This window comes from Anoplophora glabripennis, unplaced genomic scaffold (genome assembly GCF_000390285.2).
Source record: "Anoplophora glabripennis isolate ALB-LARVAE unplaced genomic scaffold, Agla_2.0 scaffold175, whole genome shotgun sequence".
NCBI classification, from domain to species: domain Eukaryota; kingdom Metazoa; phylum Arthropoda; class Insecta; order Coleoptera; family Cerambycidae; genus Anoplophora; species Anoplophora glabripennis.
Window position 1 is genome coordinate 430,450 of NW_019416926.1, and position 16,312 is coordinate 446,761.

The 16,312-nt window shown below is 35.1% G+C and overlaps 1 protein-coding gene across 1 annotated transcript in view; it reads left to right on the plus strand.

Moving 5' to 3' along the window:
- Positions 1 to 15,594, plus strand: part of LOC108904788 (protein king tubby) — a 113,216-nt gene extending 97,622 nt beyond the window's left edge. Inside the window, exons 5-6 of the mRNA XM_018707464.1 lie at positions 5,303 to 5,570; positions 14,886 to 15,594. Of these exons, the coding sequence (XP_018562980.1) occupies positions 5,303 to 5,570; positions 14,886 to 15,403 (786 nt within the window). The 3' untranslated portion in view covers positions 15,404 to 15,594. The remainder of the gene's footprint in view (positions 1 to 5,302; positions 5,571 to 14,885) is intronic.
- The last annotated feature ends 718 nt before the right edge of the window (positions 15,595 to 16,312 follow it).

Genomic DNA, 16,312 nt, shown 5'->3' on the forward strand with positions numbered 1-16,312 from the left:
CAATGAATGGTCTCAAGCAAGATCTGCAAGCATAACATCCTTCGACCCAACACAATATGGCTGGATATTAAAAAATAATGTATTGTGCTACAATTATTTTGAAGGAGATACGGCCATGGAAATGTTACAAAAATTCATATGTTCCTGCAGTGGAAAGTTACCCTGCAGCGATGAAGACATTTGTTCTTGCTTATCACAAGGCTTCAAATGTTGCGATCTTTGCAATTGCTCTATAAAATGTCAAAATGCAGAAATACAAACTGATGATACTGATTCGGAGACTGAAAATTGATTTTTTATTAAATAGTTAAGTTTATATTTAAATGTAAATATATTTTTTTGTATTAATAAATACCTTTGATATATGCATTTTTTGTAATGTTTAATTAATTTATTTTTCATTTAAATGTCATATTCATATTATTAAATCTTATAAATAATTATATGATATACAATATTTGATGAATTTAAAAATATGTATGAGTGTTAGAAATACTAAATAGTAAAAATTGTAGCAAGTAATAAATTAATAGCGTTTATTTGATTATATGCACGACAGCGCTATATCTATATACAGGGTCGGAAAGTCCCCATGTTTCATCGGCCGTTACGTGAGAGCGATAAAGAAAGTCATAGAAATCCATGCGATAGAGAAAGATGGCTATAATGAAGGCGTCTAATAGTCACCGCCCATTTCGCCCTTCCACAAATAAGATCCACTTCTTATTTGTGGAAAGGCGAAATGGGACGTCACTACCTCGACCAACGATTAGGAAATGCTTGATTTAAATGGTTTCTCACCAAATGGCTGTAATGAGCAGCGGCACCACCGTGCATGAACCACATTTGTCGTCTAGTATTAATGGGTACTTTTTCGAGAGTCCCAGGAAGTTCTTGCGAAGGAATTACAAATAATTTTGACCGTTCAACCTTGCAGGTAGAGCGGAAGATCTCAAAATAAAATTTCCTATAATCCCGCACCAGACGTTAACTGAAAATTCGTATTGGAAGTGATGTTCTTTTATTGTGTGTGGATTTTCTTCGCTCCACACGTGAGAGTTTTTCCAATTAAAAACACCTCTACTGGTAAAAACAGCTTCATCTATAAAGGCAATTCTCCCAAGAAAAGTGTGATGCCTGTTATGCAACTGGAAAAATCGTTCGCAAACGACGAATAGTAATTTCGGGATTTTCTTCTACTCTTTCTAGAATTTGTTTTTCGTTTTGTACCCTTCTTTGAACGTATCTTTCATATCGTGAATTAGATCGAAAGTTTCCAGTTTCTCCTAATCTGGTGAATAAAGAAGCAAATAAAGTATGAGAAAGCTGTCTACGATTTGGATAAAGTTCGTCATTATGTTGGTTTTCTTAGCAGCGCGTCCACTAAAATGTTCTTGACATACATTACTATCATGTCTCTTATTTCATAATTCGTTAATTCATTGTGACGAGGTATTTTCAGAAACAAACTTTTGCAAAATACAAACTTGACAGTGACTTATCGAAATTGTCATGTTGCTATGATGGATTCGTAGTTATTTCCAAAAAATATGAAGTATATTTATAAATATTTTCTGTAATATCTTCATAACCGAGCATAATTTCGACTTTTGATAGGTAAAAATTTTTTGTGTAGAATAAAATTCTCCATCTATTTCTGATAGTTGCGTGTAAAAATTCAAATGTACAAAAAAGTTACAGAAGCATATTTACAAAGAGCTGTAGTAAAATGAATGCTCTGTATGATTTAACCTAATAGAAACATAATCATTGCATACTTCATGAAGGGAAACTAAACAGTAAATTTTGCTCAAATCGGTTACCTAACTGGGTTCTGAGTTAAAGAGGTTTATCTGTTATTGGGATTGGCATGCTAATTAATATACTCCGCGGTCGAAATTATAGCGAGTGACTCAGACATAATATAAAAACACTATTACCGTAATGCGTATAAAATATAAAATGATTTTTTTAACGATTCAATATTATTTATCTTTGTGCCGCTCGCTACGCACATCGATAGAATCTATAATCGTCTATAGATTGAGTTACACTGAACGTCAATCTATATTCTATCTCTGTCTTTTGCACTTGGTAGGGAGTAGGAAAATGCTTTTTTAGTGGGTGTAAACGGACTTGATTTACCCGTCCTGAGAAACGCCATAGCATAAGCGTAGACGAGGGGTCTAATTCCGCGGCTATAATAAATTTATAAATTAAAAAAACAACTGGGACGTTTTAAAATGCTGATAATTAAAATGGATCAAAATGCCGGTTATAGCAAAGCGTAAAAAAATATTAAATGTTATGTTTTATTATCTTTTTTCAATATTTTCTATATCGTGTTGCCTTTTACGCAGACACGCCAATGGATTTTCGTTCCCGGCACGCTTCATCCCTCTTACTAGTCCAAAAGCTAGCGATGAGTCACTGTCTATAATTTCGACCGCGGAGTATAAAACATTTAATATATTACGAAAGTGGTCTGAATTCTAAATACGATTAGTAATTTTGAAAATAAAATGTTTGGCAAAACTTCAATTCTATTCTATTCTATCTATTAAATTTATAAAAAAAGTTCCTATAAACATGTGCCTGGAAAAGCTTCGTTTACAATATGAAGAGTGTTATCAAATTAAAATTCAAGTAGGTATAATTCCAGAGAAAATTAAATTTTATCAAAAATGAAAAAAAAACAGCCATATTCCATGAAGCAAATTAATATTTATTTTAAAAATGTTATTAGTCAAATATAACACTTTCAAAACATTTTGAAACATTTTTTAAACGTTTTAAAAATGTGTGTAAATCATCGTTGACGCCACAGAAAGAAACAACATTTTGACAACATTAAGATCCAGATTTGATAAACACAGGAAAAAATAAAAATAGTTGCTAATGGTAGGTTTTTCACACAACAGTCAGGAACCATCATCAGCAACTGTCCAAGGCATGCGCATTTTGTTAAAAGCGTTCGTACAACAAAATTAGTGAAGTATATATTAAAAGTTTGGTATTCGCAGAACTGACCCACACTGTTAATGGAAATCCCCGTCAAATTGTCTAAAAATTAAATATGTTATAGTTCGAGATGTCCTGATCAAAAATTGTCTCGGGCTCAATACCCAAATATGAAATTTTATCGAGATAAGTGACATTGAAAGTCAGCGTATCCTATCTCGCTTATACGTAGTCTTTTTTAGGCGGTTTCAACTGACCCTAGACAGTTCTGCACTATTTTATTGAGCACTGTGAATCTACGACTCTTGTGTCTCTATCACTGTCTTTATCTGGTGCTAGGCACTAAAGTTTATATATTTGAAGTCTCTATAGAGTGTTTGAAAGCTTGATGTGTTAGGACGAACTTAGGCGGGTAACTTGTGGAGCTATGAGAACTATAAGCTCGTGGCTATTTTTTAGATAGAATATAACTAATATTTTAAAAATATTTAGATCTATTAATTTTATTTTATGCTTATAATAAGATATACAGATATAAGAATATATAAAATTTTTATCGTTGGCCATGTTCCAATACTGGTTACTATTCTGCGGCTGGATCAGGCTGGCGTTTGTCCAAAGGCTATTGCAGCTTTGCGTGTGACTCTGCTGCATGGTCCAGTTTAGTGTGGCACTATTATTGGTATTGAATTTCACATCTCTTTCGTTTTCTCCACTGTGGTGAATCATCGCCTTGTGTGTGGTCTCATGGGTTTCTTGGTAGCGTTTTTCTTCCGTCCAATTCGGACTATATCGAATTCGAAGAATGCCAACAGCATTGGTCTCTGGCTGTGTCGATGGAACGAATGTGGCTGCTCGGAATGGTTTTGGGCGCAACGAATGGAACTTGCCGTGTCGGCTGCTGTAAATTGAGTGATTTGGGGTCGCTTGGAGCATTTTTCGCAGCGACGACAGATACTTTAGAAAGGTCGGTGAATTTTGGTAGTTCCCGTAGCGCGTCGTCGTCTTTGCCTCCGTGGATTGCATCGGCTCTGCCTGGAAAAGTTTGCGCCTGCCCGAGGCGATTTTGGGCACTACGATGGAATTTTTAGAAATTTTAGAAATAGATTCCAGCGCCGTACTCTTTGCGTCTCGTTGCTCGGCTCTGGCAGCAACGGGCTCTACATGGAACGACTTTTGACCACGTCGCAGTTCCAATTGGAAACCTATTTGTAAAACCTATGAATCCACAACAATTATATTTTTTCAAAGTAAAATTTTTGCTTTACAATGATAACATTACTTCTAGTATCATTATTTAAGTTTTTAGATTGTCTATTTCTTCAAATACTTCTATCTTTATTGCAACTAAACTGATTTATCGTGTACGTGAATATTTTTTAAACCATCCATAACTACTGTCTCTTTTATGTTTCTCAAAATTGTAAGTTCTGTACCTGTTTTATCCTTACTACGCCTTTGACTAAATATTCACTAAATATTTACTGCTTTTATTATTATACTAGGACGAATTATATTTTTTATATATTTGGATGGTTTATTTATTTCAAGGTTATCTATTTTTCTTTCCTTGTTGCACCACTTTAATATACTAAATTTGGTTCAACTATTTTACTACTACCTCAATTTGAGTATTTAATTAGAAGATTTAATCAGTCAATTATCATCAACTACATATCATCAATCAATCATCATTAATATAATCAATCATCGTCCTCCTCCTCCTCTATAACGAAAATAACAAAAATAGATCGATTTTCGAATCGTCAATGACTTATTGAAGTTCGCTGTATATGATGTGTATTTTGTTTAGGCAAAACTATTTTTCTAAAAAATGGCATTTGACTAACCCTACCTTACGCAAAAGAATGAGGTATATTTGTATTTTCACAGGTGACAAAATACTCAAATAAATAAAGAAAAACTGCTACAAATAAATAGCTTCAGACTTCTAAATTCCACTATTTCATTAACCGAATGTGATCATTCTTGATTCTAGGCAGAGTACACAAGTATGATACTACATTATCCAAATATCCTTTCACTAAAGAAACGAAAAATCTGATATAGGTAATACGTTCAATTGTTTATAATATTGTAATTCTTCTACTGCTTACTCAATAGTGATACTAAAATTGTTTTTCATCTTCTTTAGGTAACATATAAATCGATATTTCATCTATTGATTATCCCTTGGATAAGATGAAAGCTATTCTTATTTTTTTATCTAAATGATTCATCTAAAATCTAGATAAAATAACTTAAATAACCAGAATTGCACTTTTGCACCATACTATTTATATACATAAAATAAGGCATTAAAATATGTTGTTATTAAAAGGTACCAGAAGAAGGTGACATAGAAGGAAATGTAGAAATGTTTGTTTTACAACCAGCTCACTTGAAAGTGTTATACAAATGCAGAATAACCAGAGATAGGAAAGGAATGGATAGAGGACTATACCCCACTTATTTTCTTCACCTGGAAAAAGATTATGGTAAAAAAGTATTCTTATTAGCAGCTCGAAAAAGAAAAAAAAGTGCCACAAGCAACTATTTGATATCAACAGATCCCACAGATTTGTCGAGAAGTGCAGACTCCTTTGTGGGTAAGTTTTAATTATTATATAGAATTATTTAATAAAGTTATTTTAATTATTTCAATTATCAATTATCAAAAATAATCTTAAACCAACTTTTCGTCGAAAACCGAAATATGATATGTAGGAATCGCCAAACTATTCAGAGAACTACTTAAACACATGGCGAATAGAATAGTAGCAGTTCATGTAATGAAAATAGTGGTATTAATATGAAAGTTATTAAACAATTTAAAATAACACTGAAACAGGTCAATATATCGCTAAAAATAATGGCAATTGCTTTCATCAACAGTAGCAGTCGTCTCGTCAGGAAAATTGCCTTGAAGTTCGGTGACATCACTACATTCAAGGGGGTAGATGTTTTGCAGGGACGAAAGTAGTTCGCCACCAACTGTGTCCACACGAACTAAACGAACAATCCCATCAATTCATATGCAGGCAATCACATTACTTTTCCTCTCTCTGTTTACTTCTAGTTCGTCACATTCTAGATTTTCTTGTACCCACAGAGATAGCGGTTGAAGTAGCCATCCCTCCCACCATCTAGATTCAAACAAATCTTTAGCAGAACAGCCTCGGGATGGTAAGTCTGCTGGGTTCAAATCTCCACGTACATGTCTCCATGCTCCAATAGAAGTTAATGAACGGATCTCTACAATTCGATTACCTAGAAACGGTGCCCATGGCTCTTGTCTTCGTATTCACGAAATAACAGTGGAAGAGTCACTGTAGGAGAAATATTCAATTTCTTTGTCAATGTTTTCTAATATAAACTTTGTTAGACTGGCCCCTATCGTTGCTGCCAGTAGCTCTAACCGAGTTATTGTTACTTTCTTCAAGGGAGCCACTCTGGCTTTGGCGTATAGCAACCCCAGATTCACCGTGTTGCCTTGTTCAACCCTTAAGAAAACTACAGTAGCATAAGCATTTTTACTGGCATCGCAGAAGGTGTGCAGGCTCAAATTTACTGCTTCGCCTGGTCCTGCACAAATCTAACGGGGTATTTCGATTTTCAGCAAGTACGGAAGTCCATCCCAACCTGTTTTCTGCTCCCAGGTCCGCTGTAACAATATATTGGGTATCAAAGTGGTTGGAGATTTGTAGCCAGTGGGGTCAAATATTCTTTGGGCGGTTGATAGGACAAATCTTTTCGTAACAGTCTTGTCCTGGAGAGTAGTAATTTCTTTCAGCCATTCACCATTTACCATTAATACATCTCTCTCTCTCTGTATTCCAGGTTAGACCTAGTACAGCGACATTGATATTAGGAAAACTTAATGTGGACTCCCACCCTCGTAAATCAAATTTTGCCTCGGCCATAAGCATACTTGATTCCAAAATAAACTGATTCATGTCATTCTCAGTGGCTACACTTGTTACAGTTATCTACGTAAAAACTCAAACTCTTCAACAACTTCGAAATTGTTTCTTTGGAATACATTGTCCCACACTGCTTCAGCTTCTTGCCCAGATGATATTGTATTGTTGCCCCAATCAGAAATGGACTGTTATTCACTCCAAATACAACACGGCGATGTCGATACACTTTCCGCTTTCCTTCGGCATCGGTCTATAGAAATTTCAAGAAATCTCTATCAGTTTTATAAACACCAATTTGTAAAAATGCCTTTCGAATATCTGAAATCACTCCAAATCTCTGCTCTCTAAATCGCAATAAAATCGTAGGAATCAATTCTACAAGATTCTCTCCTTCCAAACAGTGATTCAATGATGGCTGGTCTCTGTCCCGTGCCGATGCGTCAAATACAGACCTGATTTTCATAGTTCTTTCAACACTGGTCGATGAGGTAGGTAATGACCTTTAACAGTTTCCTCCTCCAGAGGAACCTCTTCTATGATATCTTCCTGTAACCACTCTTGAAATACACGATCATAAGCTTCAAATAGACAATCATTCTTTAATTTCTTAACGACTGCCTCCAACCTCTTTTCCGCTAAGTGATAATTACTGGGTAACGCATAGTGTCTATCCAACCATGGTAATCTCACTTCATAACGTCCACTTTCATCTGTCGCCAAAGTTTGCAGGAAAAATTCTTTTGCACCCAATGCCATTTCTTCACGAGTCCTCTTCTCCAAAGGTTCAGTGATTCCAAGAACATCTAGTTTCCAAAAATCCGTGATGCAAGATTCCTCTACAAAGAAAGAACGGCCATGGACATACTGGTGTGTGATTCATCTTGCATTTTCCCATAAAGCGTCCAACAAAAAAATGTTTCAGCTATTATCAAACCGCATTTTAATATATGTCTCCTACCCGTATAGAGTCGCCCAGCATAGTCAGCACCAATAAGAAGTTCAATGACACCCGTACCTCTTACATCACTAAGTTGCACATTCAATGCCTTGACTTCTTCCATCTAGGGACCTTCAAACACAAGCGAAACTTCTTTACATACCATGGGCTGGTCCAATACTTCTAAGATACACGAAAAACCTCCCGCACTTAACTTGACATCAAATATTCATATGTTTGTGATTGTTCAACGCCACCAAATAAGCAATGCGTGATTTTTACACGACGTTTCGACCGATAACCTAATTTCTGTGCGGTTGATTTCATGATATATGATCTCTCCGAACCAGTATCTATTAAAGCTCGAACATAATGTGAGTTAAACTGTCCATTCACTCGAACATACAAAGTTTCCAAAAACACATAGCTGCCGGTGTTGTTCGCAAGAGTCTGGTCACTAATCCCACCTCCATTATTCATGTTACCGTTCTGCATCGTTAAGTCACGTTTATGCATGAGTAAATCTGGACAAATTAATGACACGTGCAGTTTACCACAAATCATGCACTTCAAACGTGTACGGCACTTCTTAGCTTGATGTCCTAATTTGAGACACCTATAACACGCCCTCTTATTAAATAAAATGTCGCGTTTGTGTTCTAAGGTGAATTTTTGCGCTTTAAAACAAGCTTCGCTTGCATGTGATCCTTCACAAAACACACATTTGGCAACATCACAGCTGACTAGGGTACTCGCCGTTGCTACAGTTGACTCATTAGGTTTTGCCCTTCTCGGGGTTACTTTCGGAGGTTACCCCTAGGGTTTCAAGCGCCGTCATCTGGGATTCTAACCTGTCATACAGTGTAAAAAGATCCACTTTAGTTTGTGACATGGCATTGTGCAAAATGAGGTTCAGCAGTTCGCGAACATATACCTCTATTTGTAGGTCTTCTCCGCCAAATCATGCCTCTAGCCCCTAAACTACTTTTTCATATTTTTTTCCTATTGCAGGAAAGCTATCTACTAATTGCTAGGCCCTGCTGCCTGCCACTTGCTTGAATTAAATATTCTATCTTATCTTCCAAAGCAATATCGGGATCATCATGTATTTTCCTAAATTGTGCCCAAAATGACAACCAGTCGCGTACCTATATTGCCATCAAATTTTTTAAATTCTATAGTAGGTAGTTTAAATTTACGTCTACCTGTTACGCTGCTAGCCTCTGAAATCACCGATTGCACATCTTCCTCTCTTCTTTGCTGACAATGTGAAGAAACATCATTGTAGTGGATTTTCAGCTCAGTTCATCTCTTTCATCTCTTCATAGTTTTCACATAGTTCCATTTCTGTTAACAACAAACCCTCCTCAGTTGCATTGTCTGCTAGAAATGCTTCATAAAATATATCATGATCTACCACATTCAAATTATCGTGTTTTTGTACAAACAGCTCCCAAGACACTTGAATGTCTCTTAAACCAGCTGGGGATCTGTCACTACTTGTCAACAAGGTTTCTAAGTCACTTGCGTTCTTTGCAAATGCAGTGCGCAGTACTTTACGACGTTTCTTATTTTGTTCCACGTTCTAATCCATGATAAACTTTGTTCAAAACAACACTCGTTTGACAAAACTCCAATACACAAATAGTGCGAAAGTTAATCACTTTGAAATCACAAAATCTCTGATCTAGTATGATAGTCCAATCAGTTGGACGTTTTGCCTGTGAAGTTTTAGGGGAATTTTGAAAATTGGTATATTGGTATAGATTTTGACGAATTTCCGAATTTTTACTTTGCCACCTCTTTTTTTTCCGGAAGTAGCCGCCATATTTGAAAAATGGCGCTCCAGAACAGTTTTTTAACGATATTTCCTTTCCGACTCACTTTACGGTGAAAATAGTTATATAATAAATTGAACTAGATCATTTCCTATAATTTATGTATCAACCTTTTTTCTGTGAAATGAATAATTTCGGCGTACGAGCGCCGCAAAGTCTACTCTAACATTCGTATTGGCCAACAAACTCATTTCCACACCACCATGAGGTAAAGCCCGTTTTTTTTAGTGATATCCCCAGTAGGTCTAAGCCACATGTGATGCACTGTTGACTAATTTTAGTGCATTCTCCTTCGCTTCGCTATCCCTGATGGACCAGGTTTTGCGAGTTCTCGTCTTCAGAACTGAGCAAAACCTCACCGATAGGAAGTTCTTCTAAGTTATTCCGATAGGGTTCTCTTCTCAGACTTCATCACCTTCTTCCTCGATCTCGTCGAAGGTTTGCTGAAGAACTGTCTCCATATCTTCCTCTTCATCACTGTCTTGCAGAACATCATCCGAATTGTCGCAGGTATCTACCATTGCAATTCGCGCAGATAACGGAGCAATTTAGTCCAGCCTTTCTGCATCTACAGACTCCCCGATATCCTTTTTTACATTTACAAGAAATTAGTTTTAGCAAGTTTGCTGGAGCTACTACTTAAACAGATGGCGAATAGAATAGTAGCAGTTCAAGTAATGAAAATAGTGGTATTAATATGAAAAGTATTAAACAATTTAAAATAACACTGAAACAAGTCAATATTTTGCTGAGAATAATGACAATTGCTTTAATCTTTTTTATTTTAGAAAAATAACTGTTTTTAGTACTTTTTTGGCCCAATCTTTTTCTTTGCTTATTTGGGCATTTTGTCACCTGTAAAAAATAAATTTAAGAATGAGATACTCTTTCAGATAATCAGCATTATTTTTTATTTGCTGAACCAATTTATTTTCACAGGAAAAGAAAAAATGAGGAATAAATAGTCATGTCGTGTGTAGAGTCTACATGAACTACCCGTTCATACAGTTCTACTCAGGTTCTTTTCCTCTTACAGAAAATACAACACGTAGGTATACACTATATTCGTTTATTACACAAAAGTAACGACCTTTTCAAAACTGTACATGGTTACCTAAATATTTATAATTTTTGACAACCTTTGTTAAAAAAAATAACAGGAAAAACAAAACTGACATTTTATTTTACAAAAACGAAGTAACCTTGGAACCAGTTATATAACGAGCGTTCAAATAAAAACGTGGTCGAAGTTGGTTCTGACACATTGGACGTAGGGAGTAGCTTATAGCGATCAACTTAACCTCATTTCTCAACGAGCTGTATAGCAGCTGTCAGTTTCAATAACGTTAATGACTATATAACTTTATTTTAAAGAATAATCGTGATAACAATAACAAACAATTAAAGGAGCTGCGGAAAGTGTCCCCCTCCTTGTTATAACAATAAATTAAAGCAGCTGCTGAAAGTGTCCCCCTCCTTGTTCCAAGCACTTTTCACACCTGTTCCTCAAAGAATTAAAGACATTTTCTAAGATGCTCGGGGTATTGTTAATTTCACGAATCTTGTCTATAAGTCGAGCCTGCAGATGGTTTAAATCAGGAATAGGCAGTTCAAAAATAGTGTTTTTAAGGTAAGGCCACAAAAAGAAATCACACGGCGTAATATCACATGACCTCGGTGGAAATTCATGTTCAGCATTGAGACTTATTAGTCGATTTTGGAAAACTTCCCTCAACATATTCATCGTCTCGCCTGCCGTATGTGCCCTTGCGCCATCTTGTTGAAAGTAAAAGTTTGTAATTTCGTTTTCTTCCAGCTGGTTAACAAAAGGAGCGATAATTTCTTCTCTATACCTTTGCGCAGTAAGAGTACCATTAAAAAAAATAGGTCCATAAATCCTCCTTCGATTGAGAGCACACCAAACTCCAATTTTTTGAGCGTGTAGAGGGCCCTCGACAAAAAAGTTATCTGGTTTTTCAGAAGACCACATTCTCATATTCTGTGAGTTTACGTAACCACTTAAATGAAACCAGGCTTCATCAGAAAAAAAGGTGATATTATGAAGTTCACCGTAGTTGTTTAAAAACCATTCACAAAATACAGCCCGTCGCGGAAAATCAACTTCATGAAGTTCTTGCTGACAAGTTAAACGATAGGAGAACAAACGCAAATCTTTTTTTAACACTGTGTGGCAGGTACCGACTGATACTCCCACCATTTGTGATAAAACACGTACAGAAGTTCTTGGCGCATTTTCCATTATTTGTTGGACATTTTCTTTTAATTCTTCAGTCCGCTTTTTAGGTCGGCCGCTTCCTTCTTTTCTTGTTACACTGCCCGTTTCACGAAAAACATTAACACAACGCTGAACTGCACTTTGAAAAATTTTGTACTCAACAACGCCGGGAAATTGATTTTGAAATTCTATGAAACATTCCTCAATAGAATACTTCCATATTCCATCAATCTTGCGTCCATTTCTAAAGTAGGACTCTATGATAAACACTTTTTGTTCTTGAGAAAACACCATTTTAAACGCTTTTTAAAACGAAAATATTCAAATTGATAGCGGCGATATAGCGCTTTGACAGATGACGTTTAAGTTCATTTGCTATACGCTACGCCCTACGTCCAAATTTTCAGAACCAACTTGACCAGTTTTTATTTGAACGCTCGTTATAAATACTGTAACAGATGTCTCCGACAAGTCATTACCATTCTAATCTAGTTTATTGTAACTCTATGTACTATTTGTCTTTATTAAATTTATATATAATCATTGTTGGAAGATGTATAATATTGATGTATTCAACGTTAAAATCCATTGAAAATACATTGTTCTTCATGACCGAAAAGATGTTGAAAATATTGTTTTTAAAATGTTTTAAGGAAAGATTACCAAATTCCTATGCGGATTGCACCCTCTCTCGGTCGGTCTGTGAAAAAGCTCCCTAATAGTTTTCTCTGATAATTCCATTCGTGGATCAGACGGGTTTTTGTTTGAGGATTAGACAGTTGTTGTCAAAAAATTATTATGATATATTTCATTCAGCAAAAATACTTTATATAAAAAATAAGTTTGTTGTTCTTCATCACATTTTAATTGTTCATATGCGGTAGAATAAAGTTGTTCAATGGTCTACGTCTTAATTTTGATTTTAAATAGGTTAGCGCTCATTAAAATGTCCATTACGTATGTACTCTGCAGTTGTGAGAAATAAATAAGTTTGTATGTTAAAGTGAATTTTACTATACAATCCATAAATTTAATATCAAGATCGAAGGCTAGTAAAACATTCTTACTATAAAGTCCAAACAATGGTCTACAAGCCATAAGTATAGCAATCATACATTGAATTCTAAATTATTATTATGTGTATTTTTTTGTGATATCCATCACCCTGTCCTGCTGTTGCTGGCTCCGATATTGTTGACTTATACTCGGAAAACCGTTTCGATGACGCTTAATTTCATTTAGGCTGTTCGTATTAGGAGTTAAAAGTAGTTTCTTGTCCTTATTTCTGCTTTGTTTTATGAGTTCAAAGTATTCTGTCTGTTTGATTATAAAGGCCCCGAGCTATAAATTCGGTTATCCATTTTTAAACACCCTGGTATACTTTGCAATTAGAAACAAATTGATATGTGACCATAGACCTTATAAACTACTGGACTCGCCCAACTGTCATTTCGCCTATATAAACGGCAATCGCTCAGACGTGTGCGAGAGAGATGAAGCTAGTAAGGGCTTAAGCTTCGTTCACAGAATTTCGACTGCAGCGCGCTACATTTAATTCAACCAATCATCTAGCTATACTCGATTCCTTACCCCTTTTTTCTGTTGGGCCGTATTCAAAGACTATAAAAATAATATAGATACCAAGAGACAAAAAAATTTCATTTTTTCCAGTAATGTAGGTATGTAAAAGGGTTTATTATATTACTGGCCTAATTACAATACATTTTAATTGTTTTAGCTATAATATTCCAAATAGTTTTTATAGTGCCTTATTTATTTATTTCTCCATTTATTTTCCTCATATCGTAAACTCGATCGGTTAAAATTACTGCAAGCTCTTCTGACGTAGTTGTTTCAAATATTTCATATTTTCTTGCTTTGCAGAACATATTATTTGAAGAGAATTTTTGCTAAGCACATTTCAGTTAAAACTTTTTCGTTATATTCGGTTTGGTGTTAAAAAATATTTTGAAGAGTAACACATTAAAGCGGCAAAATTTGGACGTTAAAATGATATTTTATTTTGAGGATGGGGGAAATAATATATTCCAATAAGTTATCATCGGAGACAACTGTACTTGGTCATTATTTTCAGAAAGATGCGAAAAGTATAAACATGTTGGTACCATCATAACTTCTTTCCTACCTATGAAATTTAATTTTTCCTCCACTTAAACGTCTCTTTACGCAATTTATCGCAGAACACGATTGCACCATATTTAGTTTTTACGAATCTTTCACATACTAAATCGCACAAAAATTCAAGAAATCAATCAATAATGTCAGTACATGACATTTACTTCAGTTTGTTTACGACATTTTGTACCGGTATACCCGTGTAACCATCATTTGTTTTACCGGTATTTGCCTCAACTAGCTTCATCTGCCTTGCACACATCAGCGCGATTGACCTCTCTTTCTAGGGCCAGTTCATAGTTTACTAGGTCTATGTATGTGACAGATAGCGGTATGCAAAATTGTTTTTTCAGCACCTTCTATTTGATATGATTTAGAAAGCGAGCACCGTAAACTAGTCAAAGGCTGAAGCTTTTCTCATTTTTTTCTCAAAAATTTCGTTATGCGAAGGCATACAAATTTCATATGGTTGGAAAGAGAATAAAAAAATCTATCAAAACATGCAAAAAAATTATATAATCCCATTAAAAAAAATATCGATGATGTCACCATTTATCTGCAGTGTGACGAAAAAAAAATGTGCGTCAGTATAAAGAAAATAACATCCCATTTAAAAATATATAGACTTTACAGAGTGTTCAAAAATGAGTAACCGAGTTATAGCTTGGGGTCTTTGTCATCAGGCTGTATGGAAAATATTAAATATTTTTTTGCAATAGGTTTCCAGCGAATTCTTTCTTACCAAACTGAGTATGTTTCTGAGAAAAGAATTATCTTAGCGCCACTAGGTGTTCAAGAGCTAATAAGAAATAATACACAATTAAGAAATACATTAATACTCTTATTAATTTCAGGTAAACTAAGGTCAAACCTTCTTGGAACCCACTTTACGGTGTATGATAATGGAGTGTCTCATCGGAAAGCAGCGGAAAGCTCTAACCCCCGACAAGAATTAGCTTCAATTATTTATGATACTAATGTACTAGGCTTCAAAGGACCTCGTAAAATGACTGTAATTATTCCTGGCATGTTAGATAATCACAGGGTATCAATTTATCCTCAGGATGAGAGTGAAAGCCTAATAGAATCATGGAAAGCAAAAAATATGAGTAACCTCATAGAACTTCATAATAAAACACCAGTTTGGAATGACGATACTCAATCATATGTCCTCAATTTTCATGGTAGGGTGACACAAGCCTCTGTAAAAAATTTTCAAATTGTTCACGATAGTGATATAGATTACGTTGTTATGCAGTTTGGACGAATAGCGGAGGATGTTTTTACAATGGATTTCAGATATCCATTATGTGCTTTACAAGCATTTGCTATCGCATTAAGTAGTTTCGATAGTAAGTTGGCCTGTGAATAATCACGGAATTTTTTAATGTGCCTCTAATATATTTTTAAAATTTTTATGTAAATTAATTAAAAGTATAAATTTTGTATTTGTACCACATAAACTGATAGTAATTTTAGTGTGAAAATTCTAGCAATACTGTGATATGGGATTACCTTATATTATTAATGTACCCATGTATGTGCATAAATTTGTGAATAATACACTGCTTTTTATTTAAAACCTATTCGAAGATTTCATATACAGTATGTCCCAGTGGAATTGGATAATTCAGATATTTGGGTATTTCAAACCGCAAATATTTTAATCACTTTTTATCAATTAAAGGAGAATTTTCAACCCAAGCACGGTTCGGCTGAACAAAGCCGTCACGGATGAGGCCTCTCTCGTTGGATACACCAAGTTCGAAGTAGCCCTTTGCTAAACAGTTTTTGCTCTTGTTTTTTTTTTAATCCATTAACTCGATTACTGTCTGGAGGAAAAGCTAGCTCCGGGAGCGATGTTTATTTTCCCATAAACATATGAACATTGATTAAGTTCCTGTGTTCCTCTTTTTTACTGCTTAAGGCATGTTTTTACTGCTTTAGACCCGTTTTTTACTGCTTTAGACCTGTTCTTGCTACTTTAGACCTGTTCTTACTACTTTGGACCTGCTTTTTTTTACCTCTTCTCTCTCTCTCTCTTACACCTGTTTTAGTCCGGTTTTTACAGCTTCAGACCTGTTTTTTAAGCTTTAGACTTGTTTTTTTACCGACTCCGGCCTGTTTTTTTACTGTTTCATATCTGTTTTCACAAACACAGGTCTTTCAAAAGTGGGCCTGAGCAGATTTCGTTTTTTCGTTGTTAAAATTGCAAGGTAAGTATATTATTTTTTAATTTATATTAGAAACAGTTCTCAGCATAATTTCTTATATAAAAGTT